Source organism: Hemitrygon akajei, chromosome 7, assembly GCF_048418815.1.
Source record: "Hemitrygon akajei chromosome 7, sHemAka1.3, whole genome shotgun sequence".
NCBI lineage: Eukaryota > Metazoa > Chordata > Chondrichthyes > Myliobatiformes > Dasyatidae > Hemitrygon > Hemitrygon akajei.
In genome coordinates this window covers 74,662,378-74,689,893 of record NC_133130.1, presented here as the reverse complement: position 1 = coordinate 74,689,893, position 27,516 = coordinate 74,662,378, and the positions used below count along the sequence as shown (strand labels likewise).

The 27,516-nt window shown below is 41.1% G+C and overlaps 1 protein-coding gene across 2 annotated transcripts in view; it reads right to left on the bottom strand.

The window, feature by feature from the left end:
* Window positions 1-7,901: 7,901 nt before the first annotated feature.
* Window positions 7,902-27,516, bottom strand: part of meis1a (Meis homeobox 1 a) — a 202,556-nt gene continuing 182,941 nt past the window's right edge. The window contains exons 11-13 of one of the 2 annotated variants that reach the window (XM_073051242.1): window positions 12,380-12,469; window positions 11,969-12,064; window positions 9,310-9,448 (exon numbers count right to left, since the gene is read on the bottom strand). In XM_073051242.1, the coding sequence (XP_072907343.1) occupies window positions 12,006-12,064; window positions 12,380-12,469 (149 nt within the window). In that variant the 3' untranslated portion in view covers window positions 9,310-9,448; window positions 11,969-12,005. Of the gene's footprint in view, window positions 9,449-11,968; window positions 12,065-12,379; window positions 12,470-27,516 lie in introns of both variants that reach the window. The other variant, XM_073051241.1, reaches the window with a different exon arrangement.

Genomic DNA, 27,516 nt, shown 5'->3' with positions numbered 1-27,516 from the left:
TTTTTATATGTTTTTAACATGTAATTGTCTTGAACATCTGCCTGGCCTGGAAGATCTCTTTTCTCTATTCTAGAGATAAAAGCAATCTTTTTATGCTGTCCAAATTGGAGGAAAAAATCCAGCCTGCTGTGTCGTGTTACTTCTATGAAAAAGGGAGATTTAATGCGTAATATGAATCTAAATTAAATCTTAATGTTCCCAGTGGTTCTAATTTATTTGGGTCGTTATTCTGTATTACTGAAGTATACAGGATGTGACTACATGCAAGCCCACACAACAAAGAAAGGAATAGATTAAACATATTAAAATTAAATGAAAGACAGTGATATTGCTTTATATCTGTCATTTTGTAATAGGGTACGTGTCCTTTTTATACAGGTTAATGTGATAAATTGGTTTGCTAACCTTTCATAGTAGTTGCTTATTTAGATACAGTATAGATGGGGCACTATCACCAAGATCAACCAAATATTTTTTTTGTATATTCTCAGTTTAATAGTACTATCTGTAGCAAACTTCACTTGCTTAATCCCTACCTCTTCTGGGAAACATCCAGCAATGATTATGCCATTGAAGCAGTTGACTGTGGCATCTATTATTCTTTTCCTTTCTCATTTACTGTTACCTGATGGTAATATGAGCTGAAAGATATAAAACAAATTTGGTGTATTCTATGTAATCTGGAGACAAAATGGAATTGGCCCACACTAAGTGGAAAAATTCTCTTTCTCAGCCCATGTTTTGGTATCACTTGAAAAAGGTTAGATCCCAGAAGTGAAAGGCCAACACTGAGCAGGAAGTCTATTATTGCATTTCTCCATCTTTTTGTATCTACAAAATTTTATGAGGTAAAATCAAGGACCATATTTTACATTTTTGTATAATTCCAACAGCTTTAGTTTGTTGCTAGTGTCTGCCTATTACTTACTTCCTGTGCACTACGTGCTAAAATTAGAAAATAATGTGCTGGAAGAGTAGTTCTCTTTAAAAAACTGTTAATCTACTTGGCCGACAGTTGATTTTATCTTCTTATCTAATGGATTTAATTGCACCACAGTATTTATTGCAGTTTGAAATAATTTCCTAAAAATCATTTGAAATGACAGTTTATGTTTATGATAATTCAATTGCATTATGTGGCACATTTGCAGTACCTAAAGTTATGAAACATTACATGGAATTGTTTTCAGTGAAGTTCATCCCATCACCTCATCACTGCCGATCTATAGTGTCTTTTTCCTTTCTTCACATTCTCCCTGGCGGCATAATTCATTGTCAGTTGTTCTTCCAGGTCATCCCTGGATCAAAGCAGGCCTGAGCATGTGGATATTGTTGGTCTGAAACACAATCTCCCAGAACAAGAGACAGAAAAGGGAAAAGACGGTTGTGCTTTTCTGACATTCTCTGGAACGGTTGGTATTACCACAGAGCGCAGGTGGAGGCTGATAAGCTCTCACAGGGCGCCTCATTAAAGGCTAACACAGTGACTATTATTGGATCAGGTCTCATCAGGTGGAGAGGAGCTGAGCTGGCCTAGCATGTGCTGACACCTGAGGCAGCCTTGCCTGCTCTGACCTTGCCAATCAGCTCCCAAGGTCAACCTTAATTCCTGCTGCTGGCTCAAGAAGATCTCAGGGCTCTGAAAAGACCTGTGTTGGGGATAGTGAAGAGGATAGTTATCCACATACAAAACTCTGATACAGCATTTGCTGATTTCCCTATTTCCAAATGTCAGCACAATGAGGTGTCTCTTGATACAGGAAAAAGTGTTTAGCTCAATTAGCTGATAGAGGCTTTGGTCCAACATGTCTTAAAAGGAGTAAGGAGAAAGATCAGAAATAATGCAAAGATACAGACAGAAGTGAAATAAATCTTTTATGAATTGAGCACTTTTGAGCTTTCTGATAAGATTCCAATAGCAAGTCTCTCACAGTAAGCTGCCAAAAGAATAACATTACAATTATATAGATTAACAATAAGAATGAAAAGATTGCTATTCTCACCCGCCAATTCAATTATTTTTCACTCGCAGGAACTGCAATGTTGAGGTTGCGGTGATAATCATTCGTCTTTTTTTTTAAATTGTCGTCTTAGCTTATTTATTGTTAAACTCTCCAGTAAGTTCTTTATTTCCAGAACAACGCGCAGTTTTACATTGTTTAAACCATGCCTCCAGCTAATAGTTTGAAAGGTTATTGATATTTAGGTGACGCTTATTCAAAACCCAAATCTAACTCTGCAAGGGGTTAACTATAGACGATCTCATTAAAAATATATCGGAAGGAAACAGGAGACAATGAACCTTAGAAATGCTGTAAGTATACGTATACTTGAAAGGAATGTATTACGCATCCTCCAGAAAGCAAGCATCAACAGAAGTGGTCAGAACCAAAGTGGGAAGGAACTAATATAATTGCTTGATAAGGTCAGGGCCAGCATTCGCTCATCTTCAACCCCCTGCTACTTTTCACACGACTACAGAGACAATAATTAAAAATAACGCGTCGTGGAACCTCTAGCCTCGCCACCCGTGCCTCAGTTTCATTTGGACAACTTGCCGCAGAAATGGTTGTCACATTTTGCCGACTATATTTGACAACAACAACCCAGACATTTCATTTTGCTCTCTGTAATTGCAGCTGCTCTGATGTGCACACATTAAATCACCCGACAGCTCACTGAATGAACATAGGCTTCCTTGGGTGAATTAATTAGGAATTTCTGACCAAACCTCGTGAAGTCCTTACGCATCTTTCTTCTCCTTGTTGCCACGTACGACTTCATTTTAAATTGTTGTCTTGTTTTATTTTGTCTACATTTCCCCCCTGCGATAGTGAAACAAAAACTGGAGTAACCATGCTGCGAGGTTATGGTAATTCCGTGCCATCTGCTTTGGTGATAATGGTGACCTTTGCAGCGCGTTTATTAAGTTGGAAAAAGTCCACCGATAGGCGGCGTTCCGCTGTTCCCTGCCGAGGCAGCAAGTGCTCCAAATTCTCTGGAATTTTGGCTCAAATTTTGTTGCGAAAATGTCCCAGTTCATTTAACTCCGTTTCCCTTTATTTTTTGTATTCTGCTTTTGTCCCATTTTTGCTATGCTTATTTTTCCCTTCATCCTTAACCCTTCCGCGGTTCTCTCTTCCCCATCTCACCCCGAATAAATTTTTATTCTGTCCTGAATTTCCCTTGTTAATGCGCCCACTTTTGCGCTACTTTACCAGGTTTCTTTATAAGCTTCTCCTTTCATGTTGCAGCGTTGTATAGGTTGTGGGAGGGACAACAAAACTAATTCACAATTGCCTGATCATTGCAATGTTTCAACATAAACGAAACGCAAATCCAATTTAATGAATACTAGCGTTGTTATACCGCTTAGGGAAAGACCAATCGAACAACAAATATAAACGCAGAAAGAAATATCAGAATTGAAATATTGTTCAAATTATTGCAATTAAATATTTTAATCGGTTTAAATTTTATTCTCCTTTCTCCTGTGCCTCAAAAGGAAGCCGGCGCGTTTTTTTTTAGTAGAGTTTATAATACTGCTTCTGATTGTCTGCGTCGTTGCTCCCAGCAGTTTGATTTACTAATCTGAATATTTACATCAATAATTGTTGACAGGCGCCCTTCTGGAGACGAAACGGCAGAGCGTCCTGGGATGGGAATTATTCGCTTCGTAATTTTTCAACGGCCGCCAAGGCTCATTCGGATTCGCTTCCTTAGAGATAGACTTTTACTCCCGAACTGTTCCCTTAACGAAATAGCTGAGACGCACGGAATTCCCGGCCCGCCGACACCTCGCCCCCGTTTATTGCAATGGGGTTCTGGATAATTCAAGGCATTCTCCTAAACAAACTAGAACACAAAACGCTATTCGGTTTAACTGGGAATAAATAATACTTTTCCCTCTACGGCAGCTCCATTTTTAAAAACAAACCGTTGCAAACTTTCGCTTTGCGAAGTTTTGTTTTAATTTCGTTTCATTTGTTGTATTTATTTAGAGAACGCAATTTCCCCCTCTATTTAAAAGTCATTCGCTTGGAAAATGCGTTCAGCCTCGACGCAAATTCAATCGGTTTTATTTATGATCTTGGCATTTGTCTTGAAAGAAAATAATTTCGATATGCTCCAATTAATGGCACACAGAGGGAAACGTGAAAGAGCTGTCACTGGGCGGAAGAGCACAAAAAGGTCCAGACGTCGTTTTGTTTGTAAATAAACAAATTCCGCTGATTGTAAAATGGGTACAGCGTATGAAGCGTGTGATTTTTTTAAGAGTTCTTGCTAATCATTCAACTTTCTAGATAGTGACTGGAAACAACGATGGTTATGTGTATCAACAATCGTGCCGCTGCGCCGTCTTAAAGCGCTTTCTTTTATGGGCAAAACTTAATTTCGTTGAACTTTTCCAAATCGGGAATAGATCGCGCCTCTGTTGCATTTTATCGTGTTCCCATAACGGTGCCGGTGCGGTGCTCGCGAAGATCGATTGTTTCTTCTTTTAGTTCATTTCTTACATTGTTTAGGGAACCGAGGCATTTCAAACCGAAAAGGCCAGTGGAATCCGATCTTTGAATCCAAGATACAGAGGGGCCTCTGAGCTCCGTGTGGTGAGGGGAGGGTTAGGATGATCACCTGTAAAAGAGCGAGGCGGTCGTACGGGCAGTACCTGAGCGAAAGCTTGCTTTAACCCGCTCAGACAGCCTCACAAAACTCACCACTCAGATTAAATGATCAATTTGAAAGATTAAACGACTGTAACATTAGCTAAGAAACTTGTTTCGTGGAATATTTCAACAACCACCATGTAAATTGGATAAGTGTTATTTCGGGCTTTTATAATCTTGATTTAAAAACATAACATACAACTATTCTGGTATATAAAGTAGAACATATTAAAATAGGACGACGTGCTTCCCCTAAAATGAAGGCTTGTGTAAATAAACGGAGCAACTTGGGGAGCAGAGACTTCAGTTTAATATCACAGATATCTCTGCAGCAGAAGAAATACATTTCGATCTTGTTTCAAATGTATAAATCAGATCCGTTCCCGGTATTTTCCAGAAGCAGCCGTGAAGGTGTATGGTTGTTTATCGGGTCGTTTTGACGAGGCTGTCTGAAATAGGAAGCTAGAATTGAAATGAGGTATTTTGCGTGGGGTGCAATTTTAAGTGTATTGTGGGAGAGGATAGTGTTTACAGAGAACATTTATTACTATTGTCTCTGTTAAGCTTGTCTCTTTCGTAGACCATTTTTTGCAATCAGATCAAGATTGTGCAATATCCAACGCCCGTGGTAAAAGTCAAAACTTCCAAACAACCTGGAAACAGAGAGCGGCCAATTATTCCAACAGAAGCCAAGCATGAGCCGCATCGACAGCATTAATCTGAGAGCTAAATAACAACAAGTCAGTGAATACTCCTAATAAATTCGTAAAGGGGAGCTGGGGGTGATGGCGGTTGGAGGTGTAAGAACATCGTTGGGACAACAGCCTCTCCTGTAATGTGCCAGCCGAAAACACAAATATATATATATATACATACATATATATGTAGCTTATATATATATATATATATATATATATATATATAAGCTACATGTCGCACCGTTAAGGAAAGAGGGAAAAATAAATTTGACATGACTGCGAGGTTATGACCTGTTCGTCAGGAACCAGTTGTCACGAAATGACTGTTTCACCGCGACCTGAAGCAGCAAACGGTTGAAAGGGAGGGAGGGGAGATAATTAAAATATCTTTTAAAGTGCGCCATCCATTAGAGTTTTGATTTGACTTAAGCTTAAAAGATATTTTGTGGTTGTTTTTCTTTTAAAGTCTTACACGTCTTATAACCATGGAACGCTCACTAAAACTTTTAAGGTCTGGTTTTAACAGGCTAATGAAAGTGATTGGTGGTCAGTCACCCAACGCTGATAATAAACTTAAGAGTCTTTATTCATTGGAATTACAACGGTGCGTCAAAGGTTTCTCTCTCACTTTCAGAGTCTTCCTCCTAACGTCTTAACCCTTCCTCGTCTTGTCCTGGGTTTGTGGGCCGGGGGTGGAGGGCTGATGTCGAATAGTTGCCTTGGGGGGGGGGCGAAAGATGCAAACAGCATTCTGCACTCCTTGCCCCTACCGCACAGACCCAGGTTTCATCGCCACCCCCTCTTCCTTATGAGATAATGCAATTACAAACATCAATACGAGCTGCAACGGGAATCATTATCTCCTGACAGTGATAGATGAGGGTCCAGAAATAGCGTGAGCTCTCTCTTCTCTCCACCCCACCCCCTCTGTAATCATTTGCATGTCCGGGGGGTTGGGGCTGTATCAATGTCGTCAAGGAAACCGATCATACCTAAAGAAATGGCATATTGGGGTAGGGCAAACGTTAAAGTTCTCTCTCCTCACCCGATTTCCAGCAACGGCATCGTGCTAATCCCGCTCTTTCCCCCAATCCCATTTAAAAACAAAATAGCCCTCTTATCCCGTCGTGACTAAAGTCTGACGACATCATCCAGCTCAACCCCTTCCCCACCTGCAAGACACAAAAATCATCGTTACCAATTGTTCCTTAAATTAAAAGTTCCCTCATTAAAGAACAGGTTGTGCAAAGGAGATTCCCGCACCTGGAGCGCGGGTTGGCAGGAACGGGGTTGCGTGGAATGTTTTTGCTGGAAACATTCGCGGGAATCTTTCTCCCGTCTTTCCCAAGAGATAGTAGAGACACCTGATGGGGCAGTAACTGCCACCCTCCACCAGTCCGGTGTGGAGATACGCCGCAAATTCCCCCTTTTAACCGGGCTAACTCCCCCACCCCGTCTCTCGCTCTACTCTCGTTTGCCTTTTGCTCGCTGTTTCGCCTTAAGAGGCCGCCCTTGCGGCGCAGCCGGCCCCGGGCCCAGGACTGCCGCGGCAAGCTACCCCACCCCCTCTCGCAGCACACTGCCCATCCCCACGCATCGGTGTCCAGTGCTGGCGCTCGCTGCGCGATTGCGAGGGAGAAGGGGGTTTATCCAGGGAGGGGGTAGGGATCTGGTGTAGCTAGGAAACGCGAAACAGCCCAAGAATACGGCATCTCCACGAGCAAAATGTACTTAACGTGTCCTTTGAGAGAGTGCAATAAGGCGTGAGGAGGAACTAATCTCTGTATTTAAATGTTTGTGGCAATTTTATCTAAATGAATTTTAATGCAAAGGGATCCTCTTCCGTTGGGCTAATGGTGATCTGTTATTCCTTGGGAGGCGAGGGTCATATTTGACATGTTATTTTCTTTACATTTCAGTCAGAATTAATATTTTAAAGTACGCATTCGAAACTAATAAACGTCCCATCCGATACTGTATATAAATAACCCGATTAAACCATCACAGTCTTCTATATTTTCCCCTGATATTCTGAATTTTAAAAACATGCAGACAGCATAATGATATATACGCTCGGCACCAGCAGACAAATGCGCCGTTTTTAGTGCAGTCTCGACAAGTTTACGGAATTATTAACAACACTATTAATAAGCTTTGCATGGGGGCGAGCGGGAAGCCAGGAGTTGAAGAGAGCTGTGCGGATGGTGATGCGGGGATATTTTCCGCCTCTTCGCCGTTGCTGTATATTAGAACAAAAAAAAGGAGAGAAGATATTCTTTCAGAGGCACCGTGTATTTTAAACAAACTCATTGATCGGGTACTAATATGAATACCTACATATTGGAGGTATCCAGTGCCTCTACACTCAGCAAAAAACCCACTGAGAATTAACTTTCCTGCCCATGTAATCGGCCAGGATTTAAATACAAGCGAGGAAGCCGCGGCTACCTGCGACTCCCCAACGCGCTTCGTTATTTCATTCGTGCTTGAACGGGGGCTACAGAGGCAAAACATCGCATTCCCAAAACACGTGCAATCAGCATGACAAAAATAATTTTTATTTTATATTCAGATTTCATTATCGCACACAGTTAAGGGAAACTACTACAATTTACTCCGTTATTTTACAATTCAAACCGCTTGGATCAGAACTCTAAGACTCTGTGTGCGATTAATATTATTATCAGCTTCTTGATAGAAAAAAATGCTATCCACAAGCATCTGTTTATAACCACAATGAAAGGCATTAGCTCATCCCATTCAGTACATTTTATGCATGCCAACTCATACCAAACTGCTACTTTTACAAAAAAATTCCAATAATACATTTCATTATTTCCAGTCTTTCCTCTGCACAGAAGAAAACAAAATGTATTTATTTACAACGTATACATAATTTCTCCCGGATCGGACCACCGATAAAGGAAATGCACGCAGGAGGATAATTTTTTTTTTGTCATTTTCATTTTGAAAAAAAAAACTAGAAAAATGGTGTAAACATATCTGTAAAAAAAAACAAAATGTCTTCAACTGATCGTTGGATGGTTAATTGCATCAAACAGAAAGTGATGTATGTCAGCGTTGGTGCAAGGAACATTGAGTCTCTGATGTGACAGTTCAGGTCTAACAGACTGCCTTTTGGTTTCGGAGCTTCCTCCTACCAGTCTCCTTAAGACACTGCCTGCAACAGCTGATTAATCATTGTTGATGGCTGCAGTTTTCCCATCCTTCCCGATTTACATCTGTTCGGGCCAATTCAAATATAGTGAGTAAATGAATTAGACATGCTAATTCAAGCCCCGGGCTAGAGACTGCATGACTGAAATCCTGGGATGGCAGTCTTCTGCCCGACATAGTTAATATTGTAAAAAAAAATCCTAATAACAGTTTTCAGTCATTTGCAGGACATTTATAAGGCGCAGTTTGCACTAAGGAGGGTTTTGGAGGAGATTTAGGGCCTTGGAAACAACACACATAGTGTGGAAGAGAGTTTCACATAATTTTTGTTTAAAATCTATAAGAAACGACATTATAGGGGAAGTACAATACTATGTACAAGTTAAAATTAGCAGTCTTCTCTCTCTTGTCATCCTATGTGATTCTACAATAGCATTAAACTGAATTTCTTGTCCCCAGGAGTTGATTCTTGAATGACGCTTCCTGTTTCAGGATCCCTCTGAAAGAGGTGGAATTCCCATTGGTCCACAGTTGATGTAAAGAACAGAGCTCCCATGTCACTGTATCATAATCAGTCTCTGATGCTCAGGCCACCATTGTGGATGTTATTTCCCTTCGGCTACTGGGCATGGATGTCCATGACTTGTCCTCCCATTGTTGGGTCTCCTGGGTTTAGCATTGTGGGGCTAGATGCTGACATTGGCATTCCAGGGTGGGGTGGTGGTCCTCCATGCATCATCATTGCTGGGTGGTGAGGGTGTCCAGGAATGTAGGAATGCATGGGAGGTCCGTGTCGTAACTGGGCAGGGTGTGGGGGCATCTGTGGAGGCGTGTAACTTGGTTGTCCCATGCTCATACCCATTGCACCACCCTGAGAAACGTAGTCTCCTGGCATACCTTGCAGTCCTGCATGAAAACACATTGACACATGGTGTGAGGCAGCGAAGAACAAAACTATCCATCTGAAATGCACTTTGGAAAAGTTTCAAAACATACAACTCATCGTACAGGATGGCAGATATGTAAAAATACAGCTGATTAAAGGTGTTACTCAATGTATCTCGCAAACACATCCAGCCATGTTGTGTTGCGCTAAATAATGGGATACAGAGACCAAAGGGAAATGTAATAAATATTGCAGTCACTGATAAAGTTTTTATCACCATAAAGGAAAAACATGACCATGCAAAAAGTAATTTGAGGTGAGTTTCACAGTTTGAAAGGGAATTCCTTATTACTGCTGGGGAGGTTCTTTTGAAATTTGTAGCGGTGCAGTGTAGAAGGTAATTCTAATTATTTTGCCACACTAAGGACGAAGTGGACAATATTGGAACAAAACATACATCCCGTTGTTCTGGGTCTGTGGGGTCACAGAAATTTAAAAGGAAACCTTAATCAGCAATCATTTTTATTGTAAATGGAGAGATTTCAAGCAAAAAGAGGAGATTATGACCTTGTAAAAAGGTTAAAACATTTCTGCTTCGTAATTGGAGGGTGGATTTCCAAACAATGGCCTCTGAGGGAGTTAGGATGGGGGGGGTTGTGAGATGGGCAGTGGGGTTGGGGTCACTAAGCATGCTTACTAAACCATACCTGTGAGGCTGTTTGGCAAATGGAAGCAAATCAATAATGTTCATTAATTAAATCTTTCTCTGTGATCACTAATGTCTGAAAAGCTGAATTTGAATTCAGGCCACCCTTGGCTGAGCTTCGATGGATACAAAGAGAAAAATTGGGGCTAAAACAATAAGCCTCCTGCTTTCTGTGGGCCTCTACCTTCTGCATGGGTTGCCATGGTTGATGGGAACTGACAGGTGTATTGTTTCTAAGAGCTATAAGCTCCATAATCGTCAGGGGTGGAAAGCATAGCGCTCTCACTAAGTAGGTTCAATTGGCTTTGCTTCTGAGTAATGTGGCTCTGTGACTGTTACAAACACCTTGGATTCAGGGCTCAAGGCTTTGCAGAAAACGGCTGCTTAATCTAGCCTAAAGGAACAATTTTGAACTAATGAAAATTGCTTATAAAATATACTGTACCCACAGCTCCATAATCAAATAAGCTGATAATATTTTTGTAATAACCTATTAATTTAATTGGTCATGAAGCATATAATACATCATTTAAATTTAATTGACCTAGAAACTAAGAAACAATATTTAAATTAGCCAAGCTAGAAATTTCCATGGTGAGGTAATAAGTCTGTTGCATTCCTCAGCTCAATGGAATTTTTTCACAGTTAATTGTCAGACTGATCTTTGATTCCATGCAGAGCACATATCTAGAATTCATTTGGCCTTGATATATTTAAAATGTGTTTGCCACATTAGAGACAACAATAAGAACAGAGTGTTTTCATTTCAGAAAACAACCACAAGGAACACAATTAGTGACAACCTTTAGAAAAATTACAGTGGACAAGAAGGCGCCTTTTTTTGTTGTTGGTTGATGTGGTTTGTTGTTTAAATGGGGCTGAGCGCTCCAGGAAACTGCAAAAAATGGTTAGTTTAATTAAAAAAGGGAGAATAACGCTCATTTATCATCAAGGGCAAGGGCACTAGGATGGAGTAAACTCACAAGGCTTTGCTTTACTAGAACCAACCATTCAGCATTGCATTAATGATCTCTATTTTTGTATACTTGAAAAGTCAAATCCATTTGTCACACTGCACGTGATGGCATACTTAATTTAGCCATATGCAATTAGCCAGGGCTAAGCTCCATAACTGCAACACCCACCTCCATTTTGACGAGCATTTTTAAAAAAATGCTATTTTCTGCAATATCCCCGCCCTATCAAAAATAAAAGCTGCCATGGTTGGTTAGATGGGGGGGGGGGGATGATAAATCAGAACTCTAATTGAATATGCAGGGATTTGTCTCATTTCAGATTATAGTCAATGCTTCTGTTATCCTTTGCTTTTGGAACACTGTCTGATTGCCTTTTTGGTGGCTCACAGGTTAGTGTATAAATGTAACTCATGCATCAACTGTGGCTAGACAGATTTATGACACTTTGGGGACATGCTCTTTCCTTTCTCTTGCACTGCTGCAGACTGCTTACATTTTGCCAATCAGTCTGTTGCTATGGCGACACACTCCCCCCTCTGGCTGGTTCTTGTTTTTGTCATGTGGCCAGCGCTGCGTTACTGTGCACAGTTCCAGATAATAGCGTTAGGCAAAAATGTTCCCTAACTATTATATATAACATATATGTGTACTTGCAATAAGTTTCAAGTCAATGACAATGAATTCAAACATTCATGAGCAGGCACAGTAAAGGACAGGCAGCCCAAGAGTAGTTTGGAAAAGAGTGAACAAAGCATGAAGCTATGGGCGGGAACAACAAAAAGGAAAAAAAAATGTACGAAGAGAAAAAATATGCTCCTGAAACAAGATGTAAAAACAAAGACCCTATTTGTACTTACTTCCCCCTTGCTTTGCGATTGGTTAACTAGATGAAGGTTACATGTAGTGCCATTGCCCCTCCATGCCCATATTCATGCCTATTCCACTCATAGGTCCTAGAAGGGAGATAAAAATCCAAGAAGATGCCAGAAAATGAGCAAAGTCAAAAAACAGATAGCGCCAAAAACGACCCTTCTTTCTTTTAATACAAGGATCGCAGGGTCAAGCGGGATTATGGCTCCCAGAATCGAGAGGAACCATTTCTCCCTTTTAATCATTAGGTGCATAGAAGACAGGCAAGGCAAGGCAGGCAGTTGAAGTGCAGCAGAAGATGAGGGTGATAATCCTGATGAGCACTCTGAATGTGTGGGTGAAGATGTAACACTGGTGAGCATGAAGGACACAAGAACAAAAAAAATCTAAACTCTTACCAGGTGGCCTGATTCCCATATGCTGCTGGCCATCCATCACAAAGCCTCCCATTGGCTGGCCATCTGGGTTGTAGGGTGCACCTTGGCTCACTGAGGATTAAGAACAAGTCTGGATATCATCTTCTGTCTACAATGCTCAGATCTGATTCAAATTCTGGAACCTATTGTCTGTACAAAATCCATAATATAAAGCATATGAATAGAGTCTCAACTCACTGACTAGAGTTTATTAGTCTGTATAGTATGTGCCTCAAATTTTTCACATGGCTAAGAAAAATACTTACCTAACTGATGCAATCTGTACTTAACGCTTTCACTTAATGTGACAAATGCTACATTATTTATATTGATTGCTGCTCCTTTTGGACTCAGAATATTTATATTAGTGAAACAGAGAAAGGGGTAGCTAACCTGTTTAGCTTTGGTTATTAACAGGGCATTGCATTTCACAACATGCACACTGCATAAAGTTAACTGATTAGTTTGCTTGAAGATGATACTGCAAAAAAAATATGGAAGGTTCACAATAGTCTTTACACAATTCCTTTGTGGCAAAGTAATTAAAGTTTGGCCTGTGATTAGCTACTGCAATTGTGCTAGGTTTTGCACAATGCACTCTTTATCATCTTGTCTTTAGAGACTGCAGGGAAACCATGTGTTCACCAGGACCCAGGAACTCAGAAAATCGGACACAGAATGTTACATCTGCCCTGGGAATTTCCTTCTGCCATTGATGGCTCCACCTGCAATCCCACAAATTAAAATGATCCCTTTCTGTTCAGCACTGACTCTTGCATTGAGTATTTTACACAAGGCTGTTCGGCCCACGCTGTGCGTGCTCTGCCTCTCTGGTGGGGTTCTTCAATCAGTTCCTGCTTCCTCCCCAGCACTCTTTGAAAACCCAACCCCGTTAAAACTATGTATTCCAGCAGCTAAAAAAAAAATTCACATCACCTTCAGTTATTAGTCAACTTAAAACTGTGGCATTTGATTACCAGTTCTGCTGCTATTGGATATAATTTCTTCTTATTTAAATCCTATGTGACTTTAACACCTCCAGCAATCTCCCCTCTATATTCCTTTCTTTGAGAACAATCTCCACTTCTGCCAGCCTCTCCAAATTAATGTAATCCTCCAGCTCTGGGACCATTCAGGTAAATCTCTTCCACACTCGCTCTAAGATTTTTTATATGGCAGAACTGAGGCAAATTTATCCAAATTGATCTTCAAATACGGCTCAGTTGAGATCATTCTCAACTCAGTGTGAAAAGGTTCTGAGCACAAGTCTAATCCAGGGGCTTTGACAGAGCTATCCAGGCTGGTGAAGCTGATGCATCATCGAGGTAACTGAGAATCTTCCTCCCCTCCACCCCACCTTCTTGCAGTGATTTCTCATTTTTGTTTTCCAGTCCTGATGAAGGGGTCTTGGCCCGCAACGTCGACTGGTTTATTTATTTTTGTGGATACCGCCTCCAACATTTTGTGTGTTTTGCCTACGATTTCCAGCAGCTGCAGATTTTCTTTTCCTTGTGAGGGAATATTATGCTACTTTTTGGATGTGACAACGGCGAGGGGCCTGAATACTTTCTCCAGTGGGTAAATATCCAATGCCACTATTTCAAAGTTTTCCCCAGTGCCCTAACCAAGATTTATTCTTCAATCAGTACATCTAAAGAAAACAATTATCACACTGCCGTTTCTGAGAGTTTACTGTTTTAGAATATAGAGACACAAAGGGCCACAGATGCTGGAATCTGGATTAATAAACAAACTGCTGGAGGAACTCAGTGGGTCAAGCAGCATCTGTGAAGGGAGATGACACCCAGTAACAGATGCTGCACGACGTACTGATTTTTTCCCAACCAGGTTGCTGCTATTAGATGATTGCAGTGATTACGTTTTAAAAGTTCTTCACTGGTTATAACTACTTTAGAACGCTCTGATGCAGTGTGAAAGGTGCTTGTGGAAATGCATGTACTGCTTTTTAAAATCTAAGCCCTAAACAATGCTTCCTTGTTTTTGAACTACATTATAATACATTTTAAGTGGCAACAGCATCTTATGGTTTCAACCCTCTTCACCTTATAGGATGCCAAAGAGCCAGTGTACATTCACCGGAGCCGTCAGCTGAGAGAAATATATCAAAACTCTACAAAATGCAGTGATTTAAAAACAATACTATTTATTTTCAAACTTAGAAACATAAAAGCTCATTTTTAAAGAAGTAATGAAGAGTGTCTCTATAATGAAATGTAACAGGTTTCTGCTTTAGTCGCACACAACACAGAGAGCAGATCTTCCATCATTGTGTCCAGTTATTTCCAGATATTATTCTGGTAGTAAAATCCTTCATCTGAAGAATTCTGCTGGATGGAATTCTAAGGCCCCGGGTTAAAATGAGTGTCATTTTAAATGGGCAGTGCTTGAATGGATTTTCCATTAGATGGTTACAGTGGAGGTCGAGGACAGATCTTAAGGCTAAATGACACACCATCACCTCCTAAAGAGCATCTCGACTATACTGCTAATTCCTTTGCTGATCCAACTAGAGTGAGGAGATGGACACAAAATGAAATCACCTGGAAACACTTATAAGGGTTCAGAAGTGTACAATCAGGATAACCTTATTTATTCTGGATTATTTGAGTCTTTCACGCTGCTGGTCATCCTGGGGTTTGCATCTACCGCTGCTTGGCTACTGTCTTGTTTCCAGTGTCCTCCTCAGGTCATACTTGGGCTGACGGCTCAAAGAGTGTGACAAGGGCTCAATGAAGATGCTCCTGCTGTTTTTCTATTCCCATTTGAGAGAAGGCCAGCCTCAACTCAGCCTAAAGCTTTTATATTGCTTAGCATTTTAACATCTCTTGCTTGCTTCAAAACTGCACTGTTGCAGTAAGGGACTGGGTTGATCTTTTGTTTTCTGTGCAGACAGAGGAATGAGGGGGCTCAATGGGTTAGAAATAGGTTGATCCAATTTCTCATTATTCATAGTTTATTTTCAATATCGACAAAAATACTCAGTCTGATAAAATTCAGACTTTACAAAGAAATGTGGAACCTTGGTGCAGTTATTAGAAAAGCAGCTTGGGATTTTCTTTTTGAACTTAAGATAGTTCTTAAAACATACCTCTTTGACCTAAGCATTGTTCACCTGTCCTAAAGACTTGGTATGTGACCTGCTGCATTATCTGCTTTTTAATAATCACGTCCTTGCGATGTTTAAAACTACATTAAAGGTGCCAAATAAAGGCAGTTAGTTGTGCAATACAATTAAATGATTATTTCAAACTTAATTCATGACCAGGCAATGAGCAAACAACACAGGGTTTTCTTTTTTGACTTTTGAGGCCTGGTTATGACATATCAGCAAGAAGGGGCAGCAGATTAATTCACTGACAACTGACTTGCTGCAAGTGCCATTGGCAAAGTCTTGTCAGTATGAGCCTAAAGGATTACATTTAAAAGGTTAGCAACTGATTTTTGCATCCCGGTGGATAACTTTTCATTATAATCTTAACATGAAAAATGCATGAATTTCCAAAAATCTATTCAGTGCATTTTTTTTTCTCAAAGGCAGATTTATTTTTCATTGTAATATAATATTCAATTAGACTTACATGAAAACTAATACATGACAGAAAATGAGGAAGTGATAACATAAAGCACTTGTAGGGTTAGTGGAAATGAGTCCTTCAAGCTATTGAATCATATGCTTTGATTTTGATGTTACAAATTATATTTTACAGTATGTACAGTATATGTTACACATACATACTATGTATGTACAATGGATTCCGGTTAATTGGACCATCGGTTAATACGGGCAGCCACTTATTTGGGAAAATGCTTAAAGAACAGAAACTAATCAAGACAACAGCTAGGATTTCCTTTGTTTACTTGGGACACTATGCTGCTTAGCTGGGCAGAAGACTGTTGCTGAATGGGTTTTAACTAATGTTAGTTGTGTGCACTAGTTAAGACGCAACACTGCGCTTAGAGTGAATAGTTTATAAATGGAGTCAGTTGCATGTATGTGCGTTCAAAAACAGTGATCTTTGTCACTGATAGTTGGTGAGAAGTGAGCAGTAAGACAACTCAGAACTGTTTTGCTCACTGCGGTTTCAGGCATTGAGGCTTGGAGATGCCAGAAATGGCTGGAAGTGAAAAGGAAACAAATTTACTACTTCAAAAAGTTAGGTATTATGAAGAATTTGAAGGTTTTGACAATCATCTTGAATGTTACAATGAAAATAAAGATTTGGAGGATGCAACAGTTTCTAACTATCATCAACTGCACGCACTTGTGTGGTCATTAGACACTACACCATGCTTAGAAAGAACAGTTCTTAAATAGCGTTAGTTGCATACGCTTGTCTTATGTTATTCATTTCGGCAATGGAAATTGAATTAAAAGCAGTTATTTTTGATACTACTTCAAGCAGAAAGGCAATGAAGGCAGCTCATAATCTGCACTAGGCATCTGTCTAGTGATCTGCAGTCAATCGAAAGAACGTGGCTATGTACGCTGTAGAAATTCCTCTGTTGATAACTATTAGGAACACAGTTTTATAGTACTCTAGTAAATTTGGTAGTGTTTTCATTAGTTCTGTATTTCATTTAAGTCCATAATTTGTTACTCAGTTAAATGGCAGGTTGTCTTTTGTAAACTATTTCCATGAAATTTCGGCTAATTGGGGCAGCTGCCTAATTGGACCAAAATGCATTGGTCCCTATGTATCTCAATTCCCTGGAATCCACTAATAGTTGTATGAATGGCAATATTAGGTTTCTCATATATACAAACTGTATCTTTGTAGTTCATTAATTAATTGAGGCATCCCACGATTATATGTACTAAGAGATTAGCGGAGATATATCTCATTTCATGTCAAATGTAAGCAATATTGGTTCTTAACGTGAATTATCTCATTGTAAAGCAAATTACATCTTTGCACTAAATACTTAAAAATACCACTGGAAGGCCGTGACTTTGACTTACAAAGATGAGAATGCCCTTTTAATGAATTATGAAGTGCTAAATGACTCTACCATGCCTATTATCACACTGAGAACTGCATTAATGTTAAAGCAGAGAACAAGGCATATTAGATGGATCCCTCAACAAGAGGATAAGAAATAATAGGACTCACTTTAGATATACTAGTCCTGAGTCATACACTACGGTTGACTGCAGCTCAGGAACAGCCAGGTGGTCCATCTATTCTGTGCTAGCTCTTTGAAGAGCACATAAATTCTCATTCAGGTCCCATCCAAACCCTGCCTCTAATTCTGACAGTCTTCCTACAGAACACATTGAGAAAAAAGTTTCAGATTTCTCAGTGTGTGTTGTTAGAGACAGGATTCTTATAAAACCTATGATGCCAGCAGCTGGAACAACAAGTCTGGGTAAAGGTTTTTTATTCAGTGGAACACAATTCCCCAGCTCAGGCAGGACCCAAGCTGAATAATCTGAGCTGATGTGGGTCCTGTGAACTACAACGAGTTGCACTTACATAGGCATTAAATAGCAATGAATCCCCTCGGAGGGGATACTGAAGATACAGAGCAGTGGTTTTCAACATCATTTGACACCAAATCATGGAATAAGATATTAGAGCAGGGGACTAAAATCCCTTTCAAGGACGCAAGTAATGAAAAACTTGAAAAGCAAAGGGAAAAGCTGGAAAGATTCTGGGAAGGAAGGTACAGATAGGTGAAGGGGCAGCCTCCAAGGTGAAGCAGTGGAAATATGATGCCAAAATCAGAACAGCAAAGATACCTCGGAGAAATGTAGGGCAGGAGCTGTAGAGAGAGGACATGATCACTGTTTCTAATTATTGGGGCAAGGTAGTTGGGTTCAGTATAAAACATGCGCCTGGTGACTCCATATGAATATGACAGCTGATAAAAACCCAGCAGAATCAGTACGGGAAACTTTAGATGAATGAAGTTCTTGCAGCTTGGGGACTCGCAGGACCATTGTTTGGATCAGCTCTAACTGCCCCTCTTGCTGCTGGCATTCAGAACTTCGCATTACTTTGTAATGCAGAGTTTGACTCATGGTTTATTAATAATCGGGTAACTGTCCATGTGCAGAAGCCACTGAACTGGTAGCAATGTCTGCAGCACACACCAGACATACACCTGGAGGCATTATTGTCACTCTCCTTTTCACACTTTAAAAGCAGCCCCTCTGAAAGCTTCTGTGTTGATAATGCAGTCCTATTGTTGATGTGCACTATAGAGCGTTGTGTGCATCAAAGAAAGAAAGTCTTGCATTTATATAATGCCTTTCATGGCCTCAGGAAGTCCCAAGGCACTTTACCTCCAACAAAGTACTTTTGAAGTGTAGTGACTCTTGTAATGTAGGAATTTAGTGATGATCATTGAGTTGGGAATGGTAAAGTTCAACATTTTCTTTCCTGTTTCCCCTTTACTCAAAATATACTGAAAAAAAATAATTGACCTGAAATCTTAATTTTATTTTGCTCTCCATGAATACTACTGGAACTGCTGAGTATTTACAATATTGATGTTATGAAGAGATCAGGAAGACTATCCCCCAAATGTGATTGGGGTGGATGGAGGTTCAGGGAGCTCAAAAATCTCAATACTGAGTTTGATGGATTATTTGCTAGCTAAGTATATTTAGGATTGTGGAATAAAGGCAGCAGTTAACATGTGATTGAACGATCTCCCATCTCCTTAAAAGGGAATCCTCTGTTCCCATGCTTCCAAAATGTACATTGTAATTAGGAATAGATACATTTCTCCTTTTTAAATGCAGGGACATACTAAAGTACCTGCCCTAACACTTAACTAAAATATTTTTTTTCGCCATTGACTGGGGCTCAGACCTGGACTTATTTAGTCTGTACAGCTACTTACATTTTAAGTTAAAGGCTTTCAAATAAAAATAAATGGAATTTGTAAGAAAGAAAACAAGAGCCAGTCTTGAATAAAGACCTAGACTCTATTATGTTACAATATACTGTATATAGATAGCTTTCTGCATTGGAAATCAAGGAAAATGCGATTTGTACAGCTATTAAACAATTCCTCGATTTACACTCCCATTAGATACCTCTAAAGGACTCAGTAATGATTAACATCGCACAGCTAAAGAGCAAAATAAAAGATGGCTTTCTTTTTAATGGAAAGATGGTTCCTGCTGGCTGCACCTTAATAAAGTAACAGTTGAATAGTGATGATGTCAACTTAACAAACAACCTGAAATAACTTGTTTGTCTTACAAATAAATGTAATATCTAAAAATACACTGCCCCATTTAAGCACGGTCAGTTCTAATTCTAGAGTATTAATTCAACAAGCTAATTCTGGAAAAGGCAGGACTAACATTCATACAGATAAGAAGTCCATAGTAATGTAGCCACATTTTGACACTATCTGTTGAAACTACAAGTATGCTACAAATGTTGGCCAAATGGAGCTCGACTAACATGGGCTGCTGCAAAGCATGCCATTTAATCAATGATCCTAAAGTAAGATTCACCAAAGTATGAAGAATGTGTCAACAAATCCTGATGTTAAAATGGTTGGGCTCGATGGTCATCGGTCAAACAATTGGAACAGTGAGTTGCCAACTTCCAAAAATGAATTCCTGAGACTACTGGCCAAACTTTGGTTCTCACGCCTTCAGAAAACGGATTTTTTTCCAGTGATAAACAAAATTATGACTCAGTGGGACACAAGTATTAAACCCAATTATGAAAGCAAAACAAAATAACCTTCTCTTCCCCCATATCTGACCTCCTTGAACACTACAAGAGGAATGACAGAACTTGGAGCTACAGAAACTAATGCCATCTGTACAGCATGTCTAGAGTGAGTGCAAATATTAATGTTGAAATATAAAATGTGTTTTCTCACTATTAATATTTACAAAGTGAATGGTTTCATACTCACACAATTGACTAACACCTTTCATGACCCAAGGTTGCCTCAAAGCCAATGAAATACTTTTGAAATGAACTGCCACAAGCAGTCTTTGCATGGTTAGATGCCACATAGAACAGTGAGATAACTACATATTCAGACAATATATTTTAGCTAAGCTGGTAGATGCATGATCATAAAACATTTTTACAAGTAATTTCATGTAAATGTCCTACATTAGCTATACCCGGTCATGAAGAATACTGTTTCTTGGCTTTAAAAATTGCAAATGTTTAAAGTAAGTAAATAATTAAAAAATGGTAAGAGTTTGGAGGAGATTGCCGGCTAAGAAGTGGAAAAAGAAACCTGAATGGGATTGAAAAAGGAAATAGTATACATTTTTTGAGCAAGAAATTGGATTTATGGTTATTAGAAAAACACCCAGAGGCTACCACGAACCAGAAACTTAACTAAAGAGCCGCATAAATATTGTAGCTACAAAGCTAGCCAGAGACTAGGTATCCAGCGGCAGCTGACTCACCTTCTGAAGCCCTAAAGAGTTTCCATCATCTACAAAAGCGTAAGTCGAGAATTAAATGAAATATTCCACACTTGATGAGGGCAACTGCAATAACCCTCAGCAAGTTTGATCCCTCTGGGAACAAGGCAGCCCTCTTGACTAGCAACCTATCCACTATCCTCAGCATTTCTTCCTTTCACTGCCAACACAATTCACAAGAGAATGTACCATCTATGAAACAAAATGCAATGACTTACCAGCACCTCAGAAAAAAATCTACAACTGAGAAAGACAAGGATAGCTGGTGAGTTGGAACATCAGCGGATTCCCCTTCAAATTGGGCATTGTCCTGATCTAAAACTACATATTTTTCCCTCATTGTCATTGAGTCCAATTATAGGAATCCCTTACCTGGAAGAACTGTGGACTTACCTTTAGCATACTAACTACTGTGGTTCAAGAAGGCAGCTCATCAACACCGTCTCGATGTTGATGATGGGCAATAAGCTCTCTACTTGTCACAAATGCCTGTATCTAATTATAATGTTGGGTTGTAGCCTTTTTCCTACCAGAAAAAAAAACTATCATTTGACACTTTGGCTTTTTGTCACAAAACTTCACATAACTAATCAACAGTTAGTACCGCGATTTCCTATACCGCATTCTACTATAAACTTACGCAGGGTATTCATCAGAAACATTAACAATTCTTCTCTACCCCATCCCAACTGTGAAGTTCCTCCAGCAATTTGATTTTTATTTTACTAGAAGTCTGGATTTTAGCAAAACCACTGCGGCACTCAGTGACCAAAGTCAACATTCAGGAGAAGTCAGAAACCAACTCGACATATTAGTGCTAATATGTTTCTCAAAATCCACAGAGCCACAGCTTTGTACTACTGTACTTTGTAAGCACTTACTCTTTTCTGGGGGATCAGCTGAAACAACAGAAAGTAAATGGAAAACAAATTAATACTCCACCCGTACAAAGCCAAGTAAAGAACATTTCAATTTGATTTGAGGTTAGAGTCCTTGAAGTTCAAAGTAAATTTATTAACATGATGTGTAATGTTTCCATATACTACCTTGAGATTTATTTTCTTGCAGACATTTACAGGAAAAACTGTACATGAACAGACAAAGACTGACAGACAACCAACGTGCAAAAGAAGACAAAGTGTGCAAACAAAATAATACTGAGAACATGAGTTGATAAAAAGTCCATGAAAGTGAGTCTGGAGGTCGTAGAATTTCAGAGTAGTGGTGAGTGACCTTATCCATGCCCACTTCAGGAGCCTGTTGGTTGTAGAGTAATCATTTTTCCTGTCCTTGGTAGCATGGTCCTCCTACCTGATGATAGTAGTGAGAAGAGGGCAAGGCCTGGATGGTGGGGTCTTCGATGATGTTGCTTTTTTTGTGGCAGCGTAGCATGTAGATTTTCTTAATGGTGGAGGGTTTTGCCTGTGATATATTAGGTTGAATCCAGCCTTTTCCATTCCTGGGCATTGGTTTTTACATGCCAGGCCAGTTAGCATTACTCTCTCCACTGTTCATTATCGAGTTTGTCAAAAGTTTTTGGTGACATGCCAAATCTATGCAAATCTCTAAGACAGCAGAGGTGCTGTCATGCCTTCTTTGTGATGGCACTTCGGCTCTGGTCCCAGAGCAAATCCACTGATATGATAATACCAAGGTATTTAAAGCTCCTGACCCTCTCCACATCTGTTCCTCTAATGTGCTTCTTCATCCTGTAGTTGATAATCAGCTCTTTGCTTTTGTTGACATTGACTGCGACATTGTGGTTGTTCCACAACCAACCAGATTTTCATCCTCCCTCCTATATGGCAATTCATCACCACCTTTGAATCTGCATTAAACTCTGCAGAACCTTGATTCAACTTTGATTATCATGTCCCCACGACTCGTGAAGCTGAAGCAGCAAAGTATAGCAGTAAGGTCTCAGTTCCAGTCTGGATCCTGTGATCAGAGAGGCAGCAGATATGTCACAGTTGATCTCTGGGACCGTCTGGTCCTGGCTGTGGCCAGCCACTCAGAGGAATCTCTTCAGTCGTTCTCAGGAAGGAAAACCGCAGATATAATGCAAACCCACCATAGGTCTGGGGTCTGCTGAGTTGCAAAGCCTGGAACATGCATTACTTTGATCCTCACTAGGCTCCATATGGAGCCCAGAGACAGAACTCAAACACACTGGGAAATCCAGTTCTCTCCCCATATACCAGCATGGTGCAGGAGCAGAGATCCCAATTATTTACATAGGGATTCCTAGCCCTCCAAAATCGATAGGAAAATATATTTATTGTTTACATTTCATTGTACAAATGTGTAATATTTAAAATTATTTCTCTAAGCAATTTAACTATTACAAATTATTAAAGGTAACTTAAAATGTCTGTGACATTTAAAACCTAATGTAAGGCCCTGCAAGATTTGTAAGAATGTGAACCTCCCACTAAAGGTTATGGTTGTCCTGATGAGGTGCCTATTTACAGCTGAGGTTTCATAAACCTCACTGGATACTTCCCTGATGTGGAGGAGGTGAGGAGAGGATTGATTCAGCTTATTTGGCTCTCTGTGTTATGCCTCAGTAAGTGTGGGACAAGCAGGGACACAAGTGGTGAGTTGAACTCCAGTTATTGCAGCCTTAAGCTTCAATGACAGGGTAAGAATTCGGCATGTTCCTGCTCCTGATGCTTAACACTGGCGTAGTCTTATTGTTAGACATTAAATCAAAATCAAAATCAGGTTTAATATCACTGGCATATGTCACGAAATATGTTGTTTTGTGGCAGCAGTACATTGCAACACATAAGAATAAAAGTAAGTATAGATAAAAAATAAAATAGTAATACAATAAAAGGGACAAAAAAGAAAAAAAAATAGAGAGATAGTATTTATGGATTCATTGTCCATTCAGAAACCTGATGCATAAGGGAAGAAGCTGTTGCTGAAACGGAGCCTGTGTCTTCAGGCTTCTGAACCTCCTCCTTGATGGTAGCATTGAGAAGAGGGCATGTCCTGTGTGATGGGGGCAACTGAAAGGTTTATACATGGATCACCATGGATTTGTAACCCACAAAGAAGCTTAACTGACCCAGAATGGAACGAGTTTGCATCCCTCCAAATTCAAGAGACGAGCTCAAGTAAACTCCATACAATCCCACAGCACTTTTGTGAGAGCCACATTCCAAAGGGACTGCACAACGGTCTACATTCACAAATATCCACACAAAACCTAGGTGTGTTCTGAAGCCAGTGTGCATCATTGTGAGATGGTCAAGTTTACTGGAGGTCTATCATCCCTGCAACAGGACGTCACAGCACCAGTTTCTCATGGTAGTGCTCTGGGCCCACTCATCTGCAGCTGCTTCATCAATGATCCTCCTGCCATTTTAAGGCCAGAAGTGACTATATTTGCAGCTGATTACTCGGTTCCATTTGCACTCGGAAAAAGCAGTAGCCAGTGCCTGCGTGCAGCAAGACGACATTCACGTGTGAGTCTATGCAGCATCACACACTCCGCAAAAGTACACATTTTCATTACCAGGGTCAGCCTAGTAAACCTATTCTGGGCCCTCGCCAATGCCAGCACATCCTTTCTCAGATATGGGGGCCAAAATTGCTTCCAATATTCCAAATATGGTCAGATGAACGTCTCACAAAGCCTCAACATGACATCCTTGCCTTTGTATTCTAGTCCTCTCAAAATGAATGCTAACATTACATTTGCCTTCCTTACCATCCGCTCAACCTGCAAGTTCACCTTTAGGGCATCCTGCACTAGGACTCTCAATTCCCTTTGCACTTTGATTTCTGAATTTGCTTACTGTTTAGAAAACTGTCCATGCCTTTACTTCCTCTACCAAAGTGCATGACCATACACTCCGTACACTGTATGCTATCTGCCACTTCTTTGCTCAGTTCCCTAATCTGTTCACGTTCTTCTGTAGGCTCTCTGCTTCCTCAGCACTGCATGCCCCTCCATGTAGGTTTTCCGAACCCCCTTATTCATGGCATGAATCTTTAAGGATAGAAAATTGTGATCTATGAGGCCTGTAGATGGCCGAGTGGAATCCTGCTAAGTGAAAATCCCTAACCACAAGATTTAGAAAATTTATTGTCTCAGAAAGCATAATGTGCTTCTGGGACAAGTATATAATGTGTAACATGCTTGGCAGCACATCAAGCAATGAACAGTCAGTGTGAGCAAATGGGAAGGACAGAGCTGGAAGAATTATCAGTGTATTAAAATAAAAGGGCTTGGAATTATAAAGGGCAGCTGTGGCGTCAGATCATCCCATAATGCTCGATAGCTAATGAAATATTTGTGAAGTGCTGGAGTTCAGGTAAAATGGTAACCGTTTGGGACACAATAAGCTCCCACCAATAGGTGTATGATTGTAATACATTACAATTGTTATGAACCCCAGTTTCAACATCTGGGACGGTACGTGATGTACTGGGAATCCGTGACTCAGTTTCTTGTAGTGTCACGCGATGACCTACCCCAACAGTATAAAAGCAGCCGCGCAGATGGCTCCAGAGACACACTTTGGGGGAGACACACTTTGGGGGAGACACACTTTGGGAGAGACACACTTTGGGGGAGACACACTTTGGGAGAGACACACTTTGGGGGAGACACACTTTGGGGGAGACACACTTTGGGAGAGACACACTTTGGGGGAGACACTTTGGGGGAGACACACTTTGGGGGAGACACACTTTGGGAGAGACACACTTTGGGGGAGACACACTTTGGGGGAGACACACTTTGGGAGAGACACACTTTGGGAGAGACACACTTTGGGGGAGACACTTTGGGAGAGACACACTTTGGGGGAGACACACTTTGGGAGAGACACACTTTGGGAGAGACACACTTTGGGGGAGACACTTTGGGGGAGACACACTTTGGGAGAGACACACTTTGGGGGAGACACACTTTGGGGGAGACACTTTGGGGGAGACACACTTTGGGAGAGACACACTTTGGGGGAGACACACTTTGGGAGAGACACACTTTGGTGGAGACACACTTTGGGGGAGACACACTTTGGGAGAGACACACTTTGGGAGAGACACACTTTGGGGGAGACACACTTTGGGAGAGACACACTTTGGGGGAGACACACTTTGGGGGAGACACACTTTGGGAGAGACACACTTTGGGGGAGACACTTTGGGGGAGACACACTTTGGGAGAGACACACTTTGGGGGAGACACACTTTGGGGGAGACACACTTTGGGAGAGACACACTTTGGTGGAGACACACTTTGGGAGAGACACACTTTGGGAGAGACACACTTTGGGGGAGACACACTTTGGGGGAGACACACTTTGGGAGAGACACACTTTGGGGGAGACACACTTTGGTGGAGACACACTTTGGGAGAGACACACTTTGGGGGAGACACACTTTGGGGGAGACACACTTTGGGAGAGACACACTTTGGGGGAGACACACTTTGGGTGAGACACACTTTGGGAGAGACACACTTTGGGGGAGACACACTTTGGGTGAGACACACTTTGGGGGAGACACACTTTGGGAGAGACACACTTTGGGAGAGACACACTTTGGGGGAGACACACTTTGGGTGAGACACACTTTGGGGGAGACACACTTTGGGGGAGACACATTTTGGGAGAGACACACTTTGGGGGAGACACACTTTGGGGGAGACACACTTTGGGAGAGACACACTTTGGGGGAGACACACTTTGGGAGAGACACACTTTGGGTGAGACACACTTTGGGGGAGACACACTTTGGGGGAGACACATTTTGGGAGAGACACACTTTGGGGGAGACACACTTTGGGGGAGACACACTTTGGGGGAGACACACTTTGGGAGAGACACACTTTGGTGGAGACACACTTTGGGGGAGACACACTTTGGGAGAGACACACTTTGGGAGAGACACACTTTGGTGGAGACACACTTTGGGGGAGACACACTTTGGGAGAGACACAGTTTGGGGGAGACACACTTTGGGGGAGACACACTTTGGGAGAGACACACTTTGGGAGAGACACACTTTGGGGGAGACACACTTTGGGAGAGACACACTTTGGTGGAGACACACTTTGGGAGAGACACACTTTGGGGGAGACACACTTTGGGAGAGACACACTTTGGGAGAGACACACTTTGGGGGAGACACACTTTGGGGGAGACACACTTTGGGAGAGACACACTTTGGTGGAGACACACTTTGGGGGAGACACATTTTGGGAGAGACACACTTTGGGGGAGACACACTTTGGGAGAGACACACTTTGGGTGAGACACACTTTGGGGGAGACACACTTTGGGAGAGACACACTTTGGGAGAGACACACTTTGGGGGAGACACATTTTGGGAGAGACACACTTTGGGGGAGACACACTTTGGGAGAGACACACTTTGGGGGAGACACACTTTGGGGGAGACACACTTTGGGAGAGACACACTTTGGTGGAGACACACTTTGGTGGAGACACACTTTGGGAGAGACACACTTTGGGAGAGACACACTTTGGTGGAGACACACTTTGGGGGAGACACATTTTGGGAGAGACACACTTTGGGGGAGACACACTTTGGGGGAGACACACTTTGGGAGAGACACACTTTGGGGGAGACACACTTTGGGAGAGACACACTTTGGGAGAGACACACTTTGGGGGAGACACACTTTGGGGGAGACACACTT